This window comes from Perca fluviatilis, chromosome 16 (genome assembly GCF_010015445.1).
Source record: "Perca fluviatilis chromosome 16, GENO_Pfluv_1.0, whole genome shotgun sequence".
Lineage (NCBI taxonomy): Eukaryota > Metazoa > Chordata > Actinopteri > Perciformes > Percidae > Perca > Perca fluviatilis.
Genome location: NC_053127.1, coordinates 32,399,342 through 32,425,814, shown reverse-complemented (window position 1 = coordinate 32,425,814; position 26,473 = coordinate 32,399,342). Strand labels below are relative to the sequence as shown.

At 38.0% G+C, this 26,473-nt stretch overlaps 1 protein-coding gene across 3 annotated transcripts; it reads right to left on the bottom strand.

The window, feature by feature from the left end:
- Positions 1-1,785: 1,785 nt before the first annotated feature.
- Positions 1,786-23,893, bottom strand: cfap58 (cilia and flagella associated protein 58). Of its 3 annotated transcripts, none has more exons than XM_039778648.1 (18): positions 23,628-23,889; positions 22,342-22,611; positions 21,442-21,590; positions 21,193-21,343; positions 20,179-20,373; positions 18,315-18,452; positions 15,382-15,541; positions 13,446-13,528; positions 13,070-13,261; positions 11,679-11,840; positions 9,615-9,761; positions 9,151-9,291; positions 7,926-8,149; positions 7,229-7,337; positions 6,926-7,030; positions 5,665-5,784; positions 5,413-5,537; positions 1,786-3,113 (listed from the first exon to the last, which is right to left on the bottom strand). In XM_039778648.1, exons 1-18 carry the CDS (start codon positions 23,631-23,633, stop codon positions 3,002-3,004), a joined length of 2,589 nt encoding a protein of 862 aa, XP_039634582.1. In that variant the 5' UTR covers positions 23,634-23,889; the 3' UTR covers positions 1,786-3,001. The 3 variants fall into 3 exon arrangements, 2 of the variants coding, with proteins under 2 accessions (XP_039634582.1, XP_039634583.1); XR_005636542.1 differs by lacking the exon at positions 1,786-3,113 and adding an exon at positions 6,243-6,282 and having other exon boundaries at positions 23,628-23,892; XM_039778649.1 differs by lacking the exons at positions 1,786-3,113; positions 5,413-5,537; positions 5,665-5,784 and adding an exon at positions 5,830-6,282 and having other exon boundaries at positions 23,628-23,893.
- Positions 23,894-26,473: the final 2,580 nt, after the last annotated feature.

The following is a 26,473-nucleotide window of genomic DNA, read 5'->3' as shown; positions in this document are numbered from 1 at the left end:
TTTAGAACATTTTAATTACATATTAAGAACACAAAATACATGCTGTAGGTAACCAGAAATAGATGTGATGGGGGTGTCACATCAAATTCACCACCCGACTACAGTACAAACAGAATGAGACGTTGATAATAATCAGATTCTGCAGCTGATGCATATCCTTTAAGTGCATTGCATTTAAATTTCCCATGCTCAAAATACATATATACATACATGTAACACAACATAAATAATACATGGCTGTAGCCTCCTTTTTTTAGATAACAAAAATGTAAAAATACATCTTTTCATCCATGTATTTCAAAAGTATGCTATGCCAGCAGATGGAATATATTTTTGTCTTGTCTAGTCCATCTTTATTTTGCTGACATCTAGTGGTGATACATGGACCCCATGTTAATTACCTACTCAAGAAACATAGAGGGGGATTTAAAACTTGCCATATAACTCATTTTATATATGTTAGGGAAATTTACATACTTTATATAATAATACATACTTTCCATCTTGTTATTATTAAACTGTTTGCATAGAATAATAATAATGATTGCACGTTCACAAGATACCATGGAGCCATCGTCTGTCCTAATGAAAGTCACATGATGTTTCTGAGGGCAGAGCAGGCAGAGGAGATACCCAGCTGAAGATAAACTGACATCGACTCTTTGTTATGAATATAGACTTTGTATTGCATTCCACCTTGTGTTACAAAAGCTGTTGTAAGAGAGCATTAAGTTGGTCACTTTTCTGTACTCACAAAATGAGTGCTGTAAACTGCCTCCTTTTTGGGTTCTCAAGTAAAATTAACTTTATTATAACTTTGGTGGTCTCTGTCTATTCTTGATAATGAAATGATCCTAACAATATAATATGATAGTATTATCAGAAGTGACACAGGAAATTAAACACTGACCGACCCTTGACCCCTGGGTGCTCTCACTGTCCTAAATGTAGGCCTGTGACTCAACAATAGAGGGAACCGCTGTGTGCTGTTTGAATGTAAAGATCACAGGTTCAAGCCCTGCATACAACATGAACCCACTATGGCTCTGAATGGGAAAAAAGTCATCATGAGCATCTATTATTATACCTGGCGGTGCTCCATCACTGAAGTGTCATGGGACATATTGTTTTCTGGGTAGTGTGTCTGAGTAGTTCCTCCATACTTGAACTAAGTATGCATTTTTGCAACAAATGAAAGATTTAAGTGACAGATATAAAGTTTCCTATTTAGAAATGGCTCGTCTTGGGCACCTGGATAGCTCAGTTTTACTCCTCGACGCAGCGGGTCTGGGTTCGACTCCAACCGGCGGCCCTTTACTGCATGTTATTCCCCCTCTCTCTTCCCTTTCATGTCTTCAGCTATCCTGTCAATAAAGGCCTAAAAATGCCCAAAAAATTTTCTTTGAAAAAAAGAAATGGCTCATCTGTTAACTAAACCTGATTTTTCCAAATTCTTTCAGAGCAGTCTGCTAAAAGACTCATTACTTCCATAATGATCGTAACTATTATTAAAGTTCTTCAGTAAGTCAGAGAACTGCTGGTTTCCCCTAAATGCTATCTAAATTAGGGATGTCCCGATCAGCTTTTTTAGCCCCCAATCCGATTTTTAAAATATTAAATATCTGCCGATACACACAGTTTTTTGTCAGTTAAGAAATTACCATATCAGCTCTGATCCGATACTTTCCGATCCGATCGGGACATCCCTAATCTAAATTGTATTAGCATTTGTATGCGGTTTAGACTGGATGGATTTTATTATAACAAACGACGTTTTGAATACACTTGTTTTTTAAAAAGGAAAGTTTATTCACACAGCACCTCTCTGATCCTCTCAAAGTGCTTTACAAGTCGATAAAAATAGAGAAACAAACTTTACTATACAGTACAACTGAAAACACATAAGTGACCGGCCTGCCCAACCAAACGTCTAAAGGAGGAAGGTTAAATAGAGCGACAACAGCCAAGCCGTGGCACTCTAGTCCACACCTTTATAGTATGGTGTCACAAATAATGAATGGAACCCTCAGCCTCTGAACAGCTATTCTCAACAACAATTCAACATATATATTCACAATCTATCAGTGGTGGGAGTCAAGAAGGAAACAGCAGCATAAAACCTTGCCTTTACTCTTTGAGCAGACTCAGTAGTTGACTGGGTCAGTAAACTGGGCATGAGACGGTGCATACAGTATGTGCCTCCCATGGTGATTCCTCACTGCATATTGAAATTCATGTGGGATTTATTGGGAGGGAACCTAGAACCATATTTTTTTTGTCATGTCATTTTATGGTTATATTTCATGTAGCTGGATATATATTTTTAACAGCACAATGTGCTGAATAATTTTCTTTTATGGTAAGGTGCCTCAAATAATTGTTAATTTCTTAAACTGCACTGTTACTTTTATTCTTTTTTCAACTTATTTTCACTTACTATGTTTATTGTTTGCACCAATACACCAAAGTTAATCTCTTGTATAGTGAGAACCTACTGTACTTGGCAATAAACCGGATTCAGATTCTGATAAAAACATGGTTTGCAGTTTCCTTCTTTGCTTGACCTCTCATGAATTGTGATGTAGAGTTACTGTAATCTACTCAGGATGAGAGAAAATTATGAATAACTGATTGCTGAACATAGTTAAAGTCTTATTTTGAAAATGTACTAAGCTAGAAAGAAGAAGAACATAATAGGGACTTGATGTATTGCTCAAGACATATTGATTAAAAATGTATCCTAAGAACATGATTTATTATAGAGTGAAAGCTATTTCCTTATTGATTGCCCAACGGAAATTAGCAGCATTTTTGTGTTATTAAATAATCAGTATTGCAGTCATAATTCAATACTACGTATCTATATTGTAAAAGTCTTTTTTTCAGAGAGGATGATAAATGGTAAAATGCAGGGTGTTTGAAAACATAATGTCATGTGATGTGGTAATAGATCTTTTTAAAGATGTCAGACGGCTTCTGAAATATTCCCTTATAAAGGCCATTATCTTCTCACAGGGTTGTCAATCCTGAAGCCCCCCCCAGTGAAGTGAGGTTTGCTGCTCAGCTGGGGCAGGGGTTCCAGCTGCTCCACCTTGGTCTTGGTCCTCTGCTCACTGGTGAGACACAAAACTACAGCATCAATAAATGGTTCCCTGCGTAAAATAAACTATGATTTCTTTTTACAAATCAATATTTCATTTCAAACCTTTATTTAAAACTCTTGGCCCATTGAGGGAGACCCTCATTTTCAATGGGGCCGAGTGTACAACATGCATTTTGGCAAATTACATTATAATAATAATGACAATAACATTTAAAGCAACACTATGTAACTTTTCCCACTTTGGTCCCTCTACAGGTTGTCTCATTGGAACTACAGCTCACGCTACCCACCACTTCGGTCCCCCTACAGGTTGTCTGAGACAAGCCTTTTGGGGGACCGAAGAGGGAAAAGTTACGTAGTGTTGCTTTAAATTACAACAGATAAAAAGTTTAAACAATCAGGTAAGACAAACACAAGAAGATACATACAGATCATTTATCTAAGCCTTATATTAACTGATAGATGCATAGACAGTTAAATAAATGCCAACAGATCCCGTGTCTCTGGACGGAGACCAGTGAAGAATATTAGAAGCACTGTTCCGGTGCTGGCTGAGCGTTACTGAGCAGCCTCCAACTGAGCTTGAAGACGTAGATGTGACGTGAGCAACCTGTCTGAAAGTTGTAAGTCTTCTGGTAGCTGTGCCAAGAGAAATCTCAATCATTCCTAATCTTACAGAGACGGAGAGCGTAGGTATATGTAAGGAGATAACATAGGCACAGGCTAATTACTGATCACTAACATGCTAGTTAACATTAGTAATTAAACTTAAACAGCTCATGGAAGTCCAAACTGCCTGCAAGCTTCTCCTGTACTATACGGTAATTCCTCTACTGTGCGACAGCCTATTTTTATAAAAACATCTGCTACGGAGCCATAACGTGAGGTACAAGGTAATGGAGCCTTTTATACATTGTCGTGTTTCTTTAGAAATAAACAATGGACAAATAGAGTCTTTAAACGCTTCAGATTAGTAATTTCTAGACTTTCAGAAGCTTATCATCGAACATTGGGAGAGCGTGAGTAGCGTTATCAGCTGAATAGCTAGTGCGGCTAATGGATCCATCGTTTGTAACTGTCATTTACCCCACTAACTACTGCCCAAACCCCCCCCCCCGGTACAAATAGGTTATGCGTCTCATAAAACGGGATGGAAAGTTTGTAGTACACCAGAAGTTTATGAACACTTGCCTGCTCTCTTCAGCTCTCTGTTGCTGCTGCTGCTGCTGCTGCTGCTACATGCAGTTAGACGAGTGCTTAGGGCCGTCTACAATTACTACACCGAAAAGAGATACAAAAATATTTATTAATTTAATGATTTAATAAGGTAATGTCTCCAAACTTACCTCAATTATTACTTGTCTACTGCTAGTTATACTACAGCACTTACTTTAAAAAAAAAGTTAAATAAAAAAATATTTTTGTTGCATCTCTTTTCGGTGTTGTAATTTGTAGACGGCCCTAAGCACTCGTCTCACAGCAGCAACAACAACAGCAGAGAGCAGAAGCCAGCAGGCAAGTGTTATTTACATAAACTTCTGGTGTACTTACAAATTTTACAATCCATCGTTTTATGAGAGCATAACCTATTTGTACTACTTGTAGACGTTTGGTATCATTTCGGGCATTATTAGTGGGGTAACTTACAAGATACAAACGTGGGTCCATTAGCCCCTGCGCTAAGCTATTCAGCTGATAACGCTCCTCTAGCTAACTCTCCCAATGTTCGACCCAGGTGAAAAAAGCTTCTGGGGGGGTGTTTGGCTCGAGGTCATGGTGCAAAGGATCCTAGGGTGAATTACTCCGAACCATCACTTTAAGTTATTCGCTGTCAAATTGACGTCAAAATTAATGGCAGTCAATGGAATGCTAACAGCAGGTGAGAGGTAGGTAGCATCAAAATGGCGCTATAGGAGGTACGCGTTGTGGAGAGAGAGGCTTACCCCCTTGGATAGATGGGGGAGAGACCAATTTTAAGGTGCTTTGTGCCGTATTCCAGGAATGTGGAGCAGCAAACAAAAAAGCAGTCTTACCAAGCTCAATCCGGCTTTGAGAGACATCAAGTAAAGCCATTCATTGGACCGAGTGGAAAATGGATTTACATTTAACAAGCTGGAAATGTAATGGGGTAATTTACTCTGTAATAATAGTCTGTGTTAAAATAAAGATTTTTCTTTCTTTTGTATGTTCTGTTACTTGTTCTGCCTTTATGTGAAGCTTCCTTGAGTCACTTAAAAAAGCACTATAAAAATCCAAGCTATTATTGTTATTAATGTTAAGCTGTAAAGCAGAGAAAAGATCAACCTCACCTGTGAAGCTTTTTCTCGCTGAGGTACTTCTTCTTAATGTTTGCTAGCTCATTAGCTAATCGTTGGTTCTCACTCTTGTACTCATTCATCTTTGAGTCGAGCATTCTCAGCTCTGCTATCAACACCTGTGGAATCAGAGAAAAATAACATAAGAGAAAGAGATAGTTGACTTAGAAAACCAGATTCTGATGGGGTCAAATAGTAAAAATAAGCAAACATGATGAGTGGGATACAATAATAAAAAAAAACAACCTTGAGCTTTTTGGTTCTCTCTCTGATGGTCCACTGGCACTGCTGGAGCTGCTCAGCTGCCTCTGGACCGGGCTGCCGGGCCAGAATGTGCTTCAGCTCCACATACAACTTCTCCTTTTCCTTGATGGGGAAGCAAGGACAATTCAAGAGTGAGTGAGTGAGTGAGTGAGTGAGTGAGTGAGTGAGTGAGTGAGTGATTCTTGACAGAATTATTTATTTATTATTGTAAACTAATCCCATCTAAAGATCAACATCAACAATGCATTTATTCTCTGCAATTATGTATCCAAAACCTGATAAATCTTATTTATATGAGCCATAGAGCTCCATTGTTGTCCAAAAACTATCAAACACATGAATGAGCCACACTTTCTGTGTTTCAATTTACTGTAATTATCAAGCCAATTTTAAGCAAAGCTTTGAAATGTCGCAAAAAAGAAATGCTAATTAGGCGTGTTTCCATCAACTGGTTTTGGAGTGAATAAACTCGGTTACAGCTTAGTTTGGTCAGAAGTTGGTGCTATTGGCTACACATGGCTGTAATGCTCCAGTAAACAGATGAAGTAGAGGTTGCTAACCGGAAACAAAGAAGTTGCCTTGGTCATCTAACCCTGGCATCTACGAGAGAAAAACAGATAGGAGGACTTTTAATCGTTCTTTCATGTCCACTAGTATGAGGACACAAAAACACCTTATGGGAATATCCTGGAATACGCCGACAGTAGGAAACCGCTGATCAGTCCTGTGAGTTAAATGTTTGCTACGTCAGAATTTATTCGGCAAAGGCTTTTCGTATCCCATTTAACGCATCAACTCTTTCTCGACAAAGGAAAAAACCACCTCAAGCAAGCATAAAAATGGTTTTGAGGAAGTTTTATAAAATTTTGCCTTTTCCATCCAGCTTTTCTAATGTGATACTTACCTATACATTACCATGAACACACACCATTTATTTTGACTCAATCCCACACACACCATCCTGTTGCCCCAAATACTCTTTAGATCACAAAATGTGTATTAATCATCTACTACAAGATTGTCTCCAACAAATGAACTTTCCGCCTGTTTCCAGTTTGTTTGCTGAAAACTACAGTGGCCCGTTGTTTTAGGATATTACTGAGCTTTTTTTTTTTTTTATATATATATATTCGTGACCCGAATATATACTTTCACGTACTAATGTTTAGTTGGTTTGGAATATTACAAGCCTTATACTTTAATCCCGAACAGTAGGTGTGCACACTGAGGAGAGAGTTTTGACCTGTAATAGGAGTTCATGCTCCTCAAGCTCTTGGGTCTTGGCGATCAGTCGTTTTTGTAAGGACTGAATCTTCTGGATGAGTTCGTATTTGCCCGGATCACTGCCCTGCAGGGGAGAGTCATTTACAAAATGTTAATGGACGGATCTTTTCCTCTCTGAAAAAATTATTGAAGGGTGTGAGTGGCCCCATAAACTAGGAATAAAAACGTTCATGTCAGTGTGAGGCAGAGAAAAATAGATACAGTTTAGGGTTGTGATGGCTTCAAGCTAATCCACACAGATACTATTAAAAGAGTGCTTCACCTCCAGTCGCCTCCATCGGTGAATATTTATGGGCTTCAGCTGCTCCTCGAGGACGCTGTTCCTCATCCTCTCTCTGAGCAGCTCCCTCTGCAGGTGAAACAGCTCTCGCCTGCGACATGACAACTCAATGTTATTTCGCACAGTTCTCACATACAACATTATGTTAACAATTAATACAGTACATTTGCCCCATAGTTCACCGGAAGGTCATTTTAATCCGATGTAGAAAAACAGAGACATAAGGAAATATAAGCAATAACAACTTCTCACCCTTTCCCTGGTTAGGTAACAATCATAATGCAATGATAAGCTTTATTGGAATATAAATAATACAATTTAGGAAATGAAGCAATGAAGTGACATGTTGAGTGGAATCTTAAAGGTATTGAAAGCTTTACTTTGAAAATGCTGAAGTTTTAATAGAAAAGTTTCATATGGTATTGGAAGTTAAAAGGAAGTCATTCCTACCTCTGACTCTGGATCTCTCTCCAACTTGCTCTATCTTTCTTTGAATGGTATGCTTCTACTCTAAACACTGCTCTTTGTGGGTCACCTCATTCTTTTTCCATCCTGTCCTCCTTCTCTACTCCAAATTCTTCTCTTAGAGCACTTCCACGCTGACTGTCTTTGTTCATAGTCCTTCACTTCATTTTCTCTTTATCCTGCTCAGGCCCTCCTCTCTTTCTCTCTCTTTTACCTCAGGTCCTCTGTGTTGGGCACAGTCTTGTCCAGGATGCTCTTCTTGCGCTGGAGCCTCTTGATCTCCAGCTTGAGCAGGCGGATGTCATCCATCCGCTGGTTGTAGTGGAAGTCCCCCTTGCTCAGGATTGATTGCTGAATCCTGATCTTCTCATACAGCAGCGCACGCTCATCGTTGCGGTGCAGCAGCTGTTTGCCCAGGTTGTCTCGCTCTCTGATCACCTTGAGAGAAGTTTTGCCAACAAATAATCAGATACAAGTCTCCGGTGGAGTAACGCATTACTAATAACATTTTGGTAATATTATACCCGTTACAATCTCAGTAACGCGAATTACAACGCATTTTAACCCAAAATTTAGTGGTGTTTTGTTTTTTTAAGAATTCACCAACACCACGAAACATTTTGGCACAGAAAAAGAAAAGTCTGTGAGTGTTATTTCTTGTTGCTGGATTCAATGGTTGAGATGACTGCAGAGAAAGATACATTTGCAAGATGGACATTATTTTCAGGAGTTTTTTACGCTGTGTTTCAACGAGCTGTCCCGTCTCTGTTCCAGTGGTCAGAGCCAGAACCAGAGACAGTACGGACAACACGTGTGTCCTGACAGGTAACAGTACTTGAGCGTGGACAGCAATGTGTCTGAGCAGCTTACAGATATAAACATGTCGGGAATTAATGTTGAGGCTTGTATTATGATTGTAATATCATTACATTTTATCAGCGGTAGAAAGTAACTATACCGTAAGGAACTTTTAATAGAGTATTTTCATTTTCTCCTACTTTTTACTTCTACTCCAACACAACTCAGAGTCAAGTAGGCTATTGTACATTAGTATTGTACATACTTCAGTATTTATTTCATAGCATAAGTTACTTTGCAGAGTCAGATTGATAATACAACATAATATGAATACATGATGATGTATTGAAGTGGATAAAGATGAGACTTTATTGATATTGTGGTGAAATTCACAAGCTACCGGCCAAGTCATTCTTCCGCTGTTATTTTAGGGAAAGTAACTCAAAAGTCACGCAAAAGTAGTGTAAATCATTACAATTCAGAGACAGTTATATTGTAATATAATTAATTACTCTCAAATGGCAGTAACTAGTAATCTATAATGTATTACATTTTGGAAGTAACTTGCCCAACACTGCAAGTCTCTGTTTGTCATTCTCCTTCTCTAGTTCTTCTTGTCTAAGCTCCTTTTCTTTCTTTACCTGTTCAAGTTGTTTCTTCTGTTGGACCTGTTCAGCGTCAGCATCGGCTATAATCTTCTGCAGTTTTTGCTGTTCCACTTTCTGGCTGTCAACACTCTGCTTTGTTTCTTCAAGCTGTAGCTTCATCAACTGCAGCTCCCCCTGTAGGACAAAGAGATGGGTGCACACATGTATACAGATTAGGCATAAAAGGTTCTGGCAATGTACAGTGAAGATAGCTTTAAAAAGTGAAAACCACTCATGGTTAATGGCTATCTTAAGCTTTGGAAGTTGGTCAATAGTTCCCAGCGCTACTTGACAATGCAATTTTCAACAAATGAAATTCATATATAATTAATACATGGGAGCAAATTTACATTAACATGTATTCATTTGGCCAAGGTTTTTGTCCAAGCGCAATTTAAATGTTGATGAGGAACTCAAAACCACACCCCACTATGAAGCAATGAGGCAGGCTGCATTACCTTGAGAGCCTCGTTATCCTTCTCCAAACGCTTGTGTTCCTGCTGATCCTTGGCGATGGCAAGCTCCTTTCCAGTGATCTCATCTCTCAGTCGGGTGACCTGGTTGTTCATGGTCTTCATCTTCCTCTTCATCTCTGCAATCTCTTCCTGAGGCAGAAAAGCAGGCCATGGAAGAAAGGAAAGGAAGAATGGAAGGTAGAAAAAAAGATAATTATCTAGAACAATATATTATATACTGTACATATAAAATAAAAAACTGCAACCAGTAGTTGAAAAGTTAATAGAAGTTGTGAAAAAGTTGCCTAGCCTTGTCAGCCATAGGAGTCGCTAGATCCGTTTTACTGGGGCACGTGCCCCAGTGTTGATCTGCTGTGCCGCAGTAAAATCTCATGTGTAAAAGCCGGCATATTTTCACATCTAATGCGGTGAATTAATGATTTATGTTGACCATAAACCAGAGGTGAGCTAGTAAACTTTATTTACTGTAAGGCAGCACAGTCGTGCTAACAGCTAACGTTAGCACAAGCAAAGATCCTCTACACTAAAGGTAGCGCATTTCATGCAGCGCCAATAGTATGAAACTGTACACACTTCCTGTCTCCTAAAAGGGTGTGGCCTCGTTTGAACGTGTAGTGAATGTCATGTGGATGGATGAAAAGGGATGAATAATTTATTTATATGTTCTTTTGCTAACATTAGATATTTACACAGCTAAAAGACATATTTCATCACGGAGATTAGTTAGGGTGTTCACGAATGTTAGCTGACGTTAGCTTCTCTGTGTTTCCAGATTTCGCGAGAGTTTGTTCCTGAGACAGAAACAGGGCTCGAACAAAGTTAATTTTCTCCTGATGCGTCCGTTAGTGTCAGAATGTTCTGGAGATATGTGGCTTGTGAGAAAAGGCGCCAATATATACTTTGGTGACTATGGGGCGAAAGGATCGCTCATAATCTGTGTTCACGTTCACTTCTCCCATTGGAATCAATGCACTTGGACCTGCCGCTAGTCTCCTAAAGAGGCGTGCCCGTGGCGAAGCATACGTGCCAGATACAGGAAACTACTGTTGGGGTGTCGCGGTTCTAAACCGTCTCTGGCTGAGGTAACATGGAGATGCGTTCATGGTCTATTCCGTAAAAATGACTATTGGGCGAAGTTAAATTATTACATGATGTGTTCAAATGTAATCTTGTGAAATGTAGTTTTGGGCTAGAAAATTAAATAAATACAGTTATTCAAGGAGATTAGGAGATGTTTTATAATAATAATAATAATAAATAGAGGGAATTATGACCATTACAAAAGCTGCATTTGTTGCCAATTTCTGAAAATTTATTGAAATATAAATTTGTTGGAAATATATATTGTGTATTTTGATATGTACTTCTTTAAGCTTGTTCGTTATACAAAAGTTATACAAAAGTTCTGTGCAATAACTAGGTCCTCTGTCAGTCGGTGTCCGAAATGGCTTTCCCTCTTGGAGATATTTTCCTTGCATCATAGTGCATTTCGTACATGTTTATTATTGCATTTTGGGTTCATTATTATTATTGCAGAATAAGCCCAGTTCTTTCAATTTCAGGAGCAGAATAGAAATGGCAGTACTAGTGGGCTAAGCAAGGGCAGTATGTATAGCACAGCATATAGCAGACTTTTTGTGCCCCAGTAGAGCTTTATGTCTAGCAACGCCCTGTCAGCCCAGGTTTACCACGCGAAAAATGTGGGCATATTTAGCCTCAGCCATCTTAATATATATATTAACATAAACTAGCTGGCTGACTCCTTAACTGGATAATTAACTAACAAATTAAAGATGTCAAATAGACTGCACTTCTACGGTAAATGGACTACACATTTTTCTACCTTAACAGGGTAATGCATTACAATTGGCCTTCATTCACAATCACACACTGATGGCGACCGAGCTCACAGGCAAGGTTTTGGCCTGCCCATTGGGAGTCTTTGTCACTTTGACATGTGGACAAGAGGAGCCAGGGATCGAACCACTAACCCTGTGATTAGTGGACGACCTAGTCTACCTCCTGTGAACAGCTGTGCATTGGTACCTGAGCCTCGATGAGGTTTTTGCTGTAGAGGTTCCTTTCAGACACAACAGACTCCAGCAGGTTTTCTTGCTGTTTGAGCTGGCACTCTGCCTCAGTGACCTTCTTCCTCCAATCAAATATCTCCGTCTCTCGCACTTCAACGTCATTCACTTTCTGTTGCACCTGTGGAACAGAGCAAAGTTGTTTTTTTGTTTCTGTTAATGGATATTGTTCATGTATACAGTTAATGTTTCTACTAAGTTGTCTGTTTTAAAATTATTTTTCCACTATTATTTAGCACTTTGGGACTTTATTCCGATTCATTCTCTATTTTCCTATGGTTTTAAGTATGATAACACTTCCGGTCTTTGTTCTATATATTTCCGGTTTGTATCTCACTTCTGGTTAGTCACCCTGAAGAAGGCCTGTGTGCCGCAACGCGTTGCTGCGTATTTGTTTTACCTTTTGCTATATATTAGCCGCATCAATAAAGGCTTTTTAATATTTTCTTCAAGACTGCCCTGCTGTTCCCTTCAGACACGCTAAGGTTGATGGCAGCTTTCCCAATCTTGTGATAAGAAATAGCTTTGTGTAATATTAAAAAATAATCCAAATCAGGGACGTGCACAGGTACGGGCTATTGTTGCCCAGGCAACTGCCCATTTGCCCTGATTGGCTTAGCTGCCCCTCTGGTGAAAGAGCCTGAATAAACTTTTCTTTCTTTTTTTTAATTTTTTTTGCTTTGATGACTGCATTATTACAATAATATGCCAATCATTACTAAAGTTAAATCAAATTAAATCACTATATCATCCAATCTTGCCCTCAGCAATATATATATATATATATATAATTAATGGTATATATATATATATATATATATATTATTAATGGTGTCAAATCATAATTTTAGTTATCGCAACCAGAATCATTGAGTGCAGCCACAGTCTAAAGGTCAACTGGCAACACTAGTGTCAGTGTTCAGTTTTTTAGAAGTGAAACGTACAGTATACTTTTCATTTTATATATTATATTATATTCAGATTCTAATAATTCTATTCAAGATGAGGCCAAGCACAAGGCTCCAGACCAGAGAGGGAGGGAGAGCATGCGGAGCATCACTCAACAAATCAGACAGCTAGGCTACATAATGAGAGTGGTGAGTGTTCCTATAAAAGGGCCACGTCAGTAAAAGCGCGATAAGGAAAAAGATAGATGCTACGGCCAATAGTATTCTTAACTTACATTATACTGTAGAACTTATTCAGAATTGTAATGTTTCCTTTGGAGACATCTCCATCTTTGAAGGCTGAACGGAGGGGGGGGTTAGAGCAATGGCCCCTCCAAATGTCCGTGCACGTCCCTGATCCAAATAATGAAATGCAATAAGCTAGCTTTTCTGCATAACTTGCCTTCTGCATGAGGTTGCTGGTCTCGTTGATGTAGCGGTCCCGTTCTTTCTCCAGCTGTTGGATGATCTTGCGCTGCTTCTGGGCCTCGTGGCGGTAGCCACTGATCTCGTGTTCCAAGGTCTTCTTGTCCTGCTCCAGGAGCTTCACAATGTTCTGCTGTTTCTCCGTTGACAGTGCAGCTTTGATCATGTTCTATTGAATGGGATCATACACACAAATGCATAAACACGAGTAAATGATGAGGAAAACTGTAGATAACAGGAGAACTACTCTGTGTGTCACTGATCCACTGACCATGAACATTTTAATGACATAATATTGTGCATCACACAACATCCTCTGTTTGCAAGAACCTAAGGTACTCTACAACGCATACCTTATTTAAGATGTCTCTCTCTCGGATAAGCTCTTCTATGGCTTTCCTGTCAGTTTCAACTTGCTTTTGGGAAGATTCAAGATCTGTGGAGGGAGAAAAATGAGGACAGTTTGTATTGATGGTCAAAACCAATAGTGTTATATACATATGAACTAGTTCAGGGGTCTTCAACGTTTGTAGGACAAGGACGCCTCAGCTGAAAAAGAGACGGAGCAGAGACCCGTTAGGCTACTAGATATAATGTATAAAATTGAGCTGCATATTAAACTGGGCCTACAATAACGTACAGGGCAGCCTAAAGCCTCCAGATATACCTTTGTATGGTAAATACAGTACTAAGCTATTAAAATAATAATTTCTTGACATATTCATATATTTCAAATCTTAAATGTGTAACAGTGAATCATTAAGCTTAACTGTATCTGTGGATGGCTACCTCACCTACAGGCCAGTAAGCCTATCATCAATGTTGTATACATTTAAAAAAGATTTATCTTTTCAAATAATATGTTGGATTCATGTTAATGTATATTTTCATATATATATACAGTACAGGCCAAAAGTTTGGACACACCTTCTCATTCAATGCATTTCCTTTATTTTCATGACTATTTACATTGTAGATTCTCACTGAATTAGTGGAATTTTTTTCCCTTATTAATAAAAAAGCAAAGGGTGGCTACTTTGAAGAATCTAAAATATAAGACATGTTTTCAGTTATTTCACACTTTTTTGTTAAGTACATAATTCCATATGTGTTCATTCATAGTTTTGATGCATTCAGTGAGAATCTACAATGTAAATAGTCATGAAAATAAATAAAAAAACGCATTGAATGAGAAGCTGTGTCCAAACTTTTGGCCTGTACTGTATATATATATATTTTTTTTAAACTATCAAATAATAATTTGGTGCCCCCCCTGCAGCAACTCTGAGGACCCCCCTAGGGGTCCCAGACCCTCTGTTGAAGATCTCTGAACTAGTTATCTTTCATGAGTATGCCAATATGTCATTTTTAAGTAATTTAGCAGGTCTTAAGGCTTTAGTGAAGTCTGCTAAGAAGAAGATATATATCAATTAAAATGCTCACAGTGCAGAATATAGTACAAAATGAAGTACATACAAGAATTGTAAAGGAGAAACAAGAAAATGCCAAGAAATATATAGACTTATCAGAATAGGCTGTGGGTGTGAGACACTATAAATACAAGAAAATAAAAAAAAATAAATAAAAAAACATCACTGTGTCAGTGCATACAGAAACAAATATATGGGCTGTGATTAGAAATGGTCATTGCTTGTTTTCCTCTTAATTACCACATACAGCTGTTGACCACCCTGCCAGTCCCCGACTCTATCCATCACCCCTGAGACCTTTGTTTATGTAATGTATGTATGCATTTTAAGCACTTCCATCTCAACTTCAACTCTGATTATAGCATTTAGAGAACTAGAGGTTAGTGTTAAGAAACAGGATCAGCAGCTGCTATTTCAGCTCCATTTGGACAGTTTCCAAGAGATAGGCTCTGATACGTCCTCCAGACAAATTCAAGTTATAACACTGATACTATAAAAATACTACTAAAAAGTTAGTTATTTTGATATATTGTTTACCTTTTTTGTTGTCTCTTTCCACTCATCTAGTTGTTCCCTTCTTCCAAGGCCTCCGGATGTACAGGACATGCACACATGTATAAACTTGTGTCGATGTGTTTTGGGAATCATATGTAATATATTGTTTTGTATTGTATTGTAAATGCAGGGGCTTTTTTTGAGCATGTGCACATGCATGCATATCGACGAGCTTACAGGGACCAAGACAGGGCAGCACGGAGGGATGGAAAGACTGGGCAACATACTGTAGAGAGGATGATGGTTCATGGAACTCTCCAAGTGTATGTGTGTGTCGCTGATAAAGCATGGCAAGCTCCCGTACCTTTCTCCAGACCGGCGATCTGAGCTTTCAGTGTCTCCCTCTGCACATCCACATCAGCTTTCTGATCCTCCATCTGGTGGAACTTCTTCTGGATGGCTTCTCTCATCTTTGTCTGTTTGGCAATCTCCTGACGCATCTGATTCACCTCCTCTTCTCTCATCTGACAGGCGGGAAGGTGTGTGAAGTATTCACAGAAGTAGCAAGGAGTAAACAGGAGAGTGGAGAGGGCTATAAGTCAAATGTGGTCTGTCTCTCTGACCACAGACCTCACATAACTTTTTCAAAGTATAACCCTTTTTCTCTTCTTTCTGTCTGATACAGTTCAAAACACAGTACACCGGTTTCTGACTGGCTCGTTACATGATGTACTGTCGGAGCAGTGCCCCCTTGTGGTTCAATAGGACAGAATCACATCATCTATTATCAGGTATCCTCCACCACCATGGACGGACTGACAATTTGTGCGTTCTGGAAAAGTCCAGAACGGCCGTCCAACCAACGGCCATTGGCACAAAAAAAGTCTAATGAAGCGATATTAACAGCCAACAGCAGGGGGCGCTAATACGATCACTTACTTTATATGCTACGTGTTAAAGAAACTGAGGAAGAAGACTAGGCCTACTAGTCTGGCAATCACCAATTAAGTTAATTGAGTTAATTTCACATCAGCAAGAGGTACTGGTAAGTGCCAGGAGCAGGGCACTTTATAATAAGGCTGCCTTTATCCCTATCTTAGCGAATTACATAGTCAGCTATCAACATGGGTGTGTATTATGAAAATTGTCGTGCCATTTAGTGCTGTTGAACTTAAAGTGTTTAATTATTTCTGTTATGTTAATTTGAAACATTACTAATATTAATTAATTATTAATATTACTAACATAATTTGACTACATGTGAAGCTTTCACAAACAACCACCAGGTCTTTGCCAGTTCCACAATAGTAAACGCAAATATGAAAGACAAGGAAAAACTGCACTCTGATGGAAGACAGACAGAAAGTGCAAGCTAGGATTTTTTTGGTTAAACTTGGTTACATTTGGTGAATTAAAATAAGATAAAATAAGATATACTTTATTGTCCCCAAAGGGACAAGTCTTCTTCTTCTTCTTCTTCTTTCTTTTACATGTAGCATATACAGTAAGTGATCGTATTAGCGCCCCCTGCTGTTGGCTGTTATAGACTTTTTTTGTGCCGACGGCCGTCGGTTGGACGGCCATTCTGGACTTTTCCAGAACGCACAACTTGTCAGTCCGTCCCTGCTTCCAGTAGGGTTTTTACATCAAGAGTGCAAATTCATTATCAGTTATCTGTTACTTGGCCACTCTCTCTCTGTCCCATTCACATTCAAAGCCATGCATGTACAGACACAATGCTAACATACACAACACAATATAAATGTGTGCTCGGTTCTGCCTTTCTTTTTCTTTTTTTTCTCTTTTTTTCTCTGTTCGAAGTGTAACACAAAACACATAAAACGCGACAAGGTGGCAAACAGAACAACAGAAGGAAGTGAGACGGGACAATAACAGAACTGACAAGACGGGACTGGACAGGACAGTTGACAAACATCAGAATGTATTATTAATAATTGGGTAGAATGATCTACGATTCATATTTGGGTGATCACGGTTTTCATGTTTGAAGGGAGTTGGAAAAACATGTTATGCATAAGTGTGGATGGTGTTGCTAGTGTGTTGGAATAAAGTGATATGAGTAAAGTGATAACTGTAAGGGAAAAATAATGAAAAGGGGAAAAGAAGAAAAAAAAAAAAGGGGGAAATTAGAATAATTAAATTATATAAATAATGTGTAGCTTGTAGTCATATTTTTGTTGAATTTAGAAACGTTAGAAATGGGGACCAGGTATCTTCAAAGGCTGATATTTGCTTCTCTCTGTGTGCATTGTGTTTTTCTATTGAGATGTATTCTGAGATTAAATTTGTCCAGTGATTGATGTGGCAAGAATTCTTTGATTTCCAGTTTTGGAGGACTACTTTTTTAGCGACAGCTAGAGAAATGAACAACGGATTCCTGAATTTTTGCAGGATGTGGATTTCGGAGATATCACCAAGGAGACCGAGTGTTGGAGAAGATGGGACTCTGTAGCTCAGGGTGGTGGACAGTGTCTCGGTGATTGTGATCCAAAATGAATGAACTGGTTGATAGAGCCACATGGCGTGTAGATAATCGTCTGTGCTACCTAAGGTGCATTGTGAACAGATAGCTGTGTTTGCTAGGCCCATTTTGAACATTTTACTTTGGGTGATGTGAGTCCTATGAATGACTTTATATTGTATAAGCTGCAGGTTTGTGTTAGCGGTCATGGAGAAGGTATTCTTACAGATTTGTTTCCAGTATTCAGGGTTGGGAGAGAAGACCAGATCAGCTTCCCACTTGTTTGTTGGGAGTGTTATTGTTGTGTTTAGGTTGGAAATCATTGTATATAGCCGGGAGGTTAGTTTTTTGAAGTTATTAATTTTCATAAGTTCTTCTGTGAGCTGAGAGGGTTGTAACGTGTTATTGATCTTTTATTTTAAGTCTAAGTTGTTGACTCTCCCAACCCCATTTTTCTCTGTGAGTGTGCATTTTTTTGCTGCTCTCAGTATTCTGCTAAAACACAACATTTTGCTTGTTGAATGAAAGGAAATAATTTCCAATATTCTTTGATGGAACAAATTGAACATTGAATTGAATATAAAAGGCAACAGTTAAAAAAGAATGACAGTTGCATTTTAAAGTGCAGTATTCTGCTGATATTTTCTTTCAACCAACACAAATAGTGTCTTTCGCAATATGTTGCAGCCTTTCACGTTGTGTTTATTGCGCCAGGTGACACTGCGATGACGATAACAAAAAACGATGTTGTGCAGCCCTAGTGTGTGTGTGTGTGTGTGTGTGTGTGTGTGTGTGGTCAGTGGACCAATGTGTACCTTGAGCTCATTTGCGTTCTGCTGATTTTCCAAAGAGAGATGTTCTTTGACTGATGAGAGCTGCTCACACTCCTGCAGCAGCTTGTTGTTCTTCACTTGCATCTGCTCCAGGTCCTTGGTGGATCGCTCATTCAAGATCTGTCACAGTCAGGGAAGGGATCCAGGTGTCAGATGTCATTATATATATATATAATATATATATATATACACATATTTACAATGTTATGGTTACATTTAATCAGCGGTGGAAAGTAACTATACCGTACTTTTAATTGAGTATTTTCATTTTCTCCTACTTGCCTATTGTATGTTTTACCTCTCTATTTTATAGCTTTAATTACTTTGCATATTCACATTCATTGTACAAAATATTATGAATAAACTATGATGTATTAAAGTAGATAAAGATGAGACTTTAATGATCCCATGGTGTAATTCACAAACTACCTGCCAAGTCATACTTCTGCTGTTATTTTGGTGAAAGTAACTCAAAAGTAAAGCAAAAGTAGTGTAAAGCATTACAAATCAGAGAAAGTAATATTGTTATATAACTAATTACTCTTAAATGGCAGTAACTAGTAATCTATAATGTATTACATGTTGGAAGTAACTTGCCCAACACTGATAACACACTACATACACACTATGAAGCATTACTTATTACTTAATTAATCATTTATAAAGCATTGTTCCTACATTATTACACATTGGTATTCATAAACACAGTTCTACATGTTTTATTCTTGATTAATAAGCTCATCTATAATGTGTTTAATGATTGTATTTTCATACTATAGGTTTAACATAAATTACAAAACAGCTATTTATGGGTTGTCAATGGTTCACGAGATTGTTAAGAAAGTGTGAGTAAATTATTACCAAACTATTTAGATGTACATGTATGCATGCATTTACACATATGAGGATTTAGACATGCACTAATGGTCAGTCAGTGCGTTAATATGTTTTATAAACACTTATCAATACTGCAATTCATGATTAATTCAGGTAGTTAGAAAGCATTTTCTCGTTGTTTTGTGTGAGCTGATCTAAAGTGAGGACTATCTATGCCTCGCAAAGCATTTATAAATGAGATTAAAGGGCACTTTCCAAAATCTTGTGAACCATTAACAACTCGTAAATAACTGGTTTTAAAAAGTATGGAAGTACATTAATTAAACACATTATAGTTAGAGGTTATCAATCAAGAATAAACATGTAAAACTGTGTTGATGAATTACATACTAACGTTTAATAATGATGAATCAATCTAATCTAATCTAATCTAATCTAATTTATGATCCTTAACTTGCTGGTTTTATTTTCTTATATGCTTGCTCTGTAAAGCACTTTGGTCTGTCTAGCGGCTGTTTAAATGTGCTATATAAATAAATGAACTTGAACTTAACTAATGCTTCATAGTGTGTAATTTTATAATAATTAATTTATACTGTTTATTGATCTCCAGTGGGGAAATTACAATTTACACTCAGTTTTTTTTAACAGGCCTGAAATACACACACAAATTCATTTATTCATGCACAAATGGAAAGATGAGTGAATGGGCTGCCAGTGCTGGACCAGCACCCTGAGCGGTTGTGGGGGTAGGGTGCCTTGCTCAAGAGCACCTGGCAGTGCCCAGGAGGTGAACTGGCATGTCTCCAGCTACCAATCCACACTCTGTACTTTGGTCCGTACTGGGACTTGAACCAAAGACCCTCCGGTTCCCAACCGAGCTCCCTATGGACTGAGGTACTGCCACCCCGTGTAGTTATTATAAAGAGGAAGGATCTATAATTTGAAAGACGATGATAAATATTATAGCGATAGGTTTGAAGAATATGCTTGCCACTCCATTGCTGACCTTTATCTCTTTGAGCTGCTGCTCCAGTCTCTGCTGCTCCTCTTTGGCCCTCTGGGCCTGCACATTCACAGCTTTCATTTCCCCCATCCTGGCCTCCATGTCGACATGCAGCTGCTTCACCTCCTTATCCAGCTTTTCCTTCAACCTCATCTCACGTGAAATCTCATTCTGTTGGACCTGGAGCTCCTGCTGGAGCTGGATTTAGACACAGAGCAGCAACAAGTTGTCATCGGAGCTAGATTGAACTGAGTTTTATTTGTGAGCATCTCCAGTGGCTTTAGCAAAGCAATTTCTAGTCCTCCTACATATGGTCATCTGCAGACATATTGATGTGGGAAAAGAATATTGTATAACATAAGTAACGTTACTATAATATATATAACTATATAATATATATAGGCCTGTCACAATTATTACATAAGTCTTATTGCAATTTCTTTTTATATAATCGCTGTTTCTTTGTTTAACCGCAATGAACTGCTAACATTAGCTAAGGTCCTGAAGGGGATGACTGTTGATGGTAATTGGCAGTTATATGTTCATTTAAGAAAATATTTTATGATAATAAAGAGGCATGGTTTACTTCATAGGCTGTGTAGCTGTGTTACTACAATATCTGGGTCACATGACAGAGATATAACCAAAATATCTGTTCTGGGTTTCCTTCAAAACTTTAATTTGTTAGAAAAAGTAACACATAAATGAATAGTTTTTTAATTTGACTGAAACAGATCGCAATTATTTCGGAGACAATTAATTGTACAGCAAAATTTGGAATTGTTACAGCTCTAAATATATATAATGTATACACAAATCCAATTTCCTTCTACAGTACCTCTCTGTTTGGCTGCTGCAAACTCTGGCAGTATTGGCAATCTTCCCATGAATGAAAGCCTCCTAACAACATTTTAATCCGGTGTTACAATAACTTCTTGTGTCTTCTTGTACCACTGATGTGAAAATCGAACAAAATCAGAAGTGCTGATTTTGCTACAGAATTTGCCACTTATTTACCTGAGAAATATTTTCTGAGGCACTGTCTCGCTGGGCCTCTATCTCCTGCTGGGTGGCGATGGCCTTGTTTAGTTTGTCTCTCAGAGCCTCCACAGTTGTCAGCAGATCATCCCTCTCTTTAGTCAACTCCTGATTCATTTTTAGTAGATCACTGAAAAGAAACAGATTATAGATGGTTCCATCCAGTTTTCCAACAGTGTCCACACAATAAATGACTGAGAGCACGGGTGATGGTGATAAATTGGTCACCTCTGCTCTTGGTCCGCAGAGAAGCCAGTTTGTTGTTCAGCCATTTTCATTAGGTTGGCAACTTCTTCTTTTAAAGTCCTGATGGCCTCTTTGTCCCTCTTCTCTTTATCGTGTGCAGCATCAACCATTTTCCAAGCTTTGTCCAGCTCCTAAAGTGTAGGCAAAGGAACATGTTAGCAAACTATTGTAGAGTTAGTAGAATCTGAGGAGTCCAGAGGAGAAAAATTATTTTAAAAAAAAGTCACCCAAATGATATAATAAAATACAACTTTCTATACTAAACACCAGATTTCTGGTAATCTATTTTACAAAATATGTGTAACATAACCTCCATGTTTGAAATCATGTCAAAACCTTTATAAACAAACCAAAAAGAAATAACGTGCTACACTATACTGTGGCCCCCAGGTCTCAAACTCAAGGCCTGCGGGCCAAATCCAGCCGCTCACAAATTCTGATCTGGCTGGCAAACCAAAAAAAATGGGAAACAGTTTTTCAAACTGCAATCACGTGACACTTTGGCAGATTTTCTGACTTTGAGACTCAGAAATTCCCCCAGAAGCAGAGAGTTTTCAGATTCAGGCTGTGAAACAGGTTGCTGTGAGTCGGCTGTGTCGTAGCGCTTTTAAAAAATCTTTGATTTGATTGATTTGCTAAATTCTATGATGGCTAAGGAACTTTTTTGCTGACTTTGTTAAAGGCTTTATGTCGACCAAACTGTAAGTGAGAAGACTATATGACACATCCAATAATACAGTCAAAGATATTTGAGTTTTTTGGTTAAATAAAAGCAATAAACTACATGTCTGGCTCTTGATGTGATTCTCATTTTCCAGTGTGGCCCTTAGTGAAACTGAGTTTGACACCCCTGCTGTAGCCCCTCATGTTCTGGCAGTATACCCTCTTTAGTGAAGTTATGGTTGTCTCATCATCCTGGGACAGTTTCAGGGCAGCTGCCACTTTAGTTGAGGTGGACACAACTTCTGCATTCAGCTCCCTGCATTTGGACATGAGCCTCTTCTCATTCTCTCTGGACTTCTTCAGTGCATGGATGAGCTTCTCGTACTCCACCCGGACCTTGTCCATGCTCTTGTCCCCAGCCAGCTCATTGAGGATCATGTGGAACTCCTCCAAGGACTCAAACATGTCCTCTCCTACCGGCCTTGTCTCCTGGAAACACAGCAGAGCCACAGACTGTATGTGAACGTGTGTGAAGGTTGGGAGTCAGAATGAGCCTTTAAATGTATTTCAACAGGTAAGAAGTTCTGAGCTATGATCTGTCAGATATAACCCTCATGCATTAAAAGGCAGAAACAACCTTCCAGTGACAAAGTAGAAGCTGCAATCACTTTTAAGCAAGTGCAAAAGTGCATTTCATGGGTTGTAGGCCTATTGCTAATTTAAAAAGGTATTTCTACAGGTAAAAAGTTATGGGTGGGATATAACCTGTCAGATATAAATACAATCAAGTCATTTTGAGGCAGAAACAACCTTTCAGTTACAAGGGAAAGACATCACTTTTCCCACACCTGTCTTCTGTCCATATGTGCTTTCTATCGACATGTGCTTCTGCACTTGTGTAGGAGCATTGTTTTACGCTACCCCTACCTCTAAATATAATTTATAATAGAGTATCAAAATATGCTACCCACATTCTTACCGTACACTTTAGCCGGTTTGTAATCAAAAACATAAATAAAGTACTGACGAAAATACACAAAAACACATAATTCATTTTTAGACAAGGAGGCCCTACACCGGCTGCTTTTTCTGTCATAATGAAAGGCTCTTTCCATAGATAAATAACAGGTAACGTTAATGTTATGTGAAATATATTATTACACGAAGTTACTTAGCTAACCTACTTAATGTTTATACCCTATAAATAGCCATTTTCAAGTTTGTACTAACCTACTGTAAGTCAAATGGTCAAATATATTTGAACATTTGACTTACAGTAGGTAGCTAAGTTAATACAGACAGGGTGGTGAAATTAACGTTAGCAAACATGCTAACAGTTCACTTTCCAAGCAGTCTAATAGACGTCATATTAGCCAAATTTAACGTTACATTAACTTGTGTTGACAATTCCTTTCGACACTTAGCTAACCATGTTAAATGTTTAACTTTACGTTAATACTCAATGAACATAGCTAGCTAAACGTTAAGTTAAGAAGAGCACTTACCTCCATTATATGAATGGAAAAGTCAGTATACAATTCGTGAATTCTTAAAGTTAGAGTTAACTGGTGTTAGTTACATCAATCGAGCTGTTGACGTCAGTTGCTAAGCAACCGCAGATGTCGCGAGAGTAGGAGCCGCTGGTCTGCTGTGTTGAACAATCCAGATATGTCTTTCTCTATCACTCTGGAACAATCTATTCTACATTGTAACATGTACTAGCATGTACTGCATGTTGTTACACATTAAAATATATATTATATATACAGTACAGGCCAAAAGTTTGGACACACCTTCTCATTCAATGCGTTTCCTTTTTATTTTCATGACTATTGACCACTGAAGGCATCACAACTATGAATGAACACATATGGAATTATGTACTTAACAAAAAAGTGTGAAATAACTGAAAACATGTCTTATATTTTAGATTCTTCAAAGTAGCCACCCTTTGCTTTTTTATTAATAAGGGAAAAAAATTCCACTAATTAACCCTGACAAGGCACACCTGTGAAGTGAAAACCATTTCAGGTGACTACCTCATGAAGCTCATTGAGAGAACACCAAGGGTTTGCAGAGTTATCAAAAAAAGCAAAGGGTGGCTACTTTGAAGAATCTAAAATATAAGATATGTTTTCAGTTATTTCACACTTTTTTGTTAAGTACATAATTCCATATGTGTTCATTCATAGTTGTGATGCCTTCAGTGAGAATCTACGATGCAAATAGTCATGAAAATAAAGAAACACATTGAATGAGAAGGTGTGTCCAAACTTTTGGCCTGTACTGTATATAAATATATATAAAACAATGTACTGTAAGCTTGTTGTCTTTGTAATTTGTCTCATTGTAAATGAGGGCCTGCCTTGAGCATAAAAAAAGGTTGAATGGATTTAAGGATAAAGTGAACATTTACACTAGCACAGGGGTTTTGATGTCAGTGTCCACATGTGCAGGTATACCCACATATTTTAGGGAGTCTAAAAGAATACATAATAATACATAAATAATAATAAAAGAAACGGGTGCCAAAACACCATGCTCAATACAAATATATTTAAGAGGTAACTGGGTCAGATCAGTTCAGCCCAAACAGATTAGAGGTGTGTAATTTACCAATATAGTCTCATGATAACTACATAGTGCTAAGTGAGACTTTTCCATCACAATATCATGATATGGCTTAAATCACTGTGTTCATGGCCATATAAGCATTTTAACTGCAGCTAAATTGGCTTGCCATAGTAGGTAAAGCACAGGTGTGATATGTACACAACTATAACAATAGCTCCACTCCATGCCTGTGAGCCAGAATATCATGTCATGCCAAAAGGCCCCTTTGGATATGCATATTATTTTAGTGAAAGATGGGCATCATGGTATATTTTGCATGGGGCCCACATTTCCTAGTTATGCTCTTTTTGTACACTGACTCTATGAAAGCTGACTGTACTGTACAAAAACATAAGAGTAGCCTACATAGTGTAGAATTTACACTTCTGAATAATTCATATTTTAATGATGAAATATATGCATTTCTTCTTTATAATAATCAGCTAAATGTTTACCTGTGATACCAGTACAATACCACTCCAAGTTAAAAACAACAGCCAGTGGCTCTGAGAGGCTGAAGGTATGAACAGCTGTTCTGTGAGCTAAATGCTAACATGCTCACAGTGACAATGGAAACATGCTGATTGTTCAGCAGGCACTAAACACAAAGTACAGTTGAGGCTCATGGGAATGGGTTTTGCAGGTATTTGATCATAAACCAAAGTGCTGAAAGTGATGATGACCTGATGATGGCGCTGGAAGAAAAGTCAGAAATCCATGTAAACATAACAATACTAGGAGCTGACTTTTGTTCTCATCTAATTTTTCACTAATCAAATGTTGATGTTGATTGCTTTAAGGACCATAGCAGTGATTTTGAATGCTTTGCCACATTTACTATAAATCACATTCATCGCACAACTTTGCAGAACTTGTGTATTTTTCCTATTTTACCTTCCACTGGATACATATCCATTGGTCTGTATAATAATTAATAGATTGATGCTTGAAACTTTTTGTCATAGTTACATTAGTCCTAAGAAGCAATGCAGACGCTAATTTATTTTTTATTTTTAGAGAAATCAAATGAATAGAGATCAATAGCGGCCTGAAACAGTAAGGAAATTACTTGAAAAACACTGATATGGCCCTTTAACACAATGCAGAGAAAATACCTCTATATCTATACAATTTGCATCAAATGATACCACTTTGCTCAATAATATGAAAAGTCATCTTAGAAAATTTAAACATTTTAATAAATAAAAACTGATGTAATATACACCATTATGAATATACAACTACAACAAGCATACCAAGACATTTGAAATACAAAAAACTGACAGTTTGCTTTAAAAGCTTCAATTTTAGGAAGAGTGGGAGTGAGCAGGAATTACAATAGCCATACATTCTTGTTAGTGTTTGTGCCAACACATATAAAAAGCATCATGAGTACTGACTTCTCAGAGATGGTGAACATAAAAAAAGTGAATAGTTACATATCTGGACTAAATATTTCCATGTAGAGACATTTTGAGGTACTGAGTTGTCTACGCCTGTAACTAACAGTGAACACACTCACACGTTTTTGTAGTTCTCCAGAGGGTCATGATAACAAAAAACCCATTAAAAAATGAAGTCTGTAACTCAGTTCTACACGTCTCAGGAAGACCGAACAATTAATAGGAGACAACTTCAGTTTGTTCTTCTTCCACTTGTATTGCATTTTGTGATGAAACAAAAAGAAGAGCTAATCCGTGTCATGTAACTTGTACATAAAGATACAGTTTTCATGTAT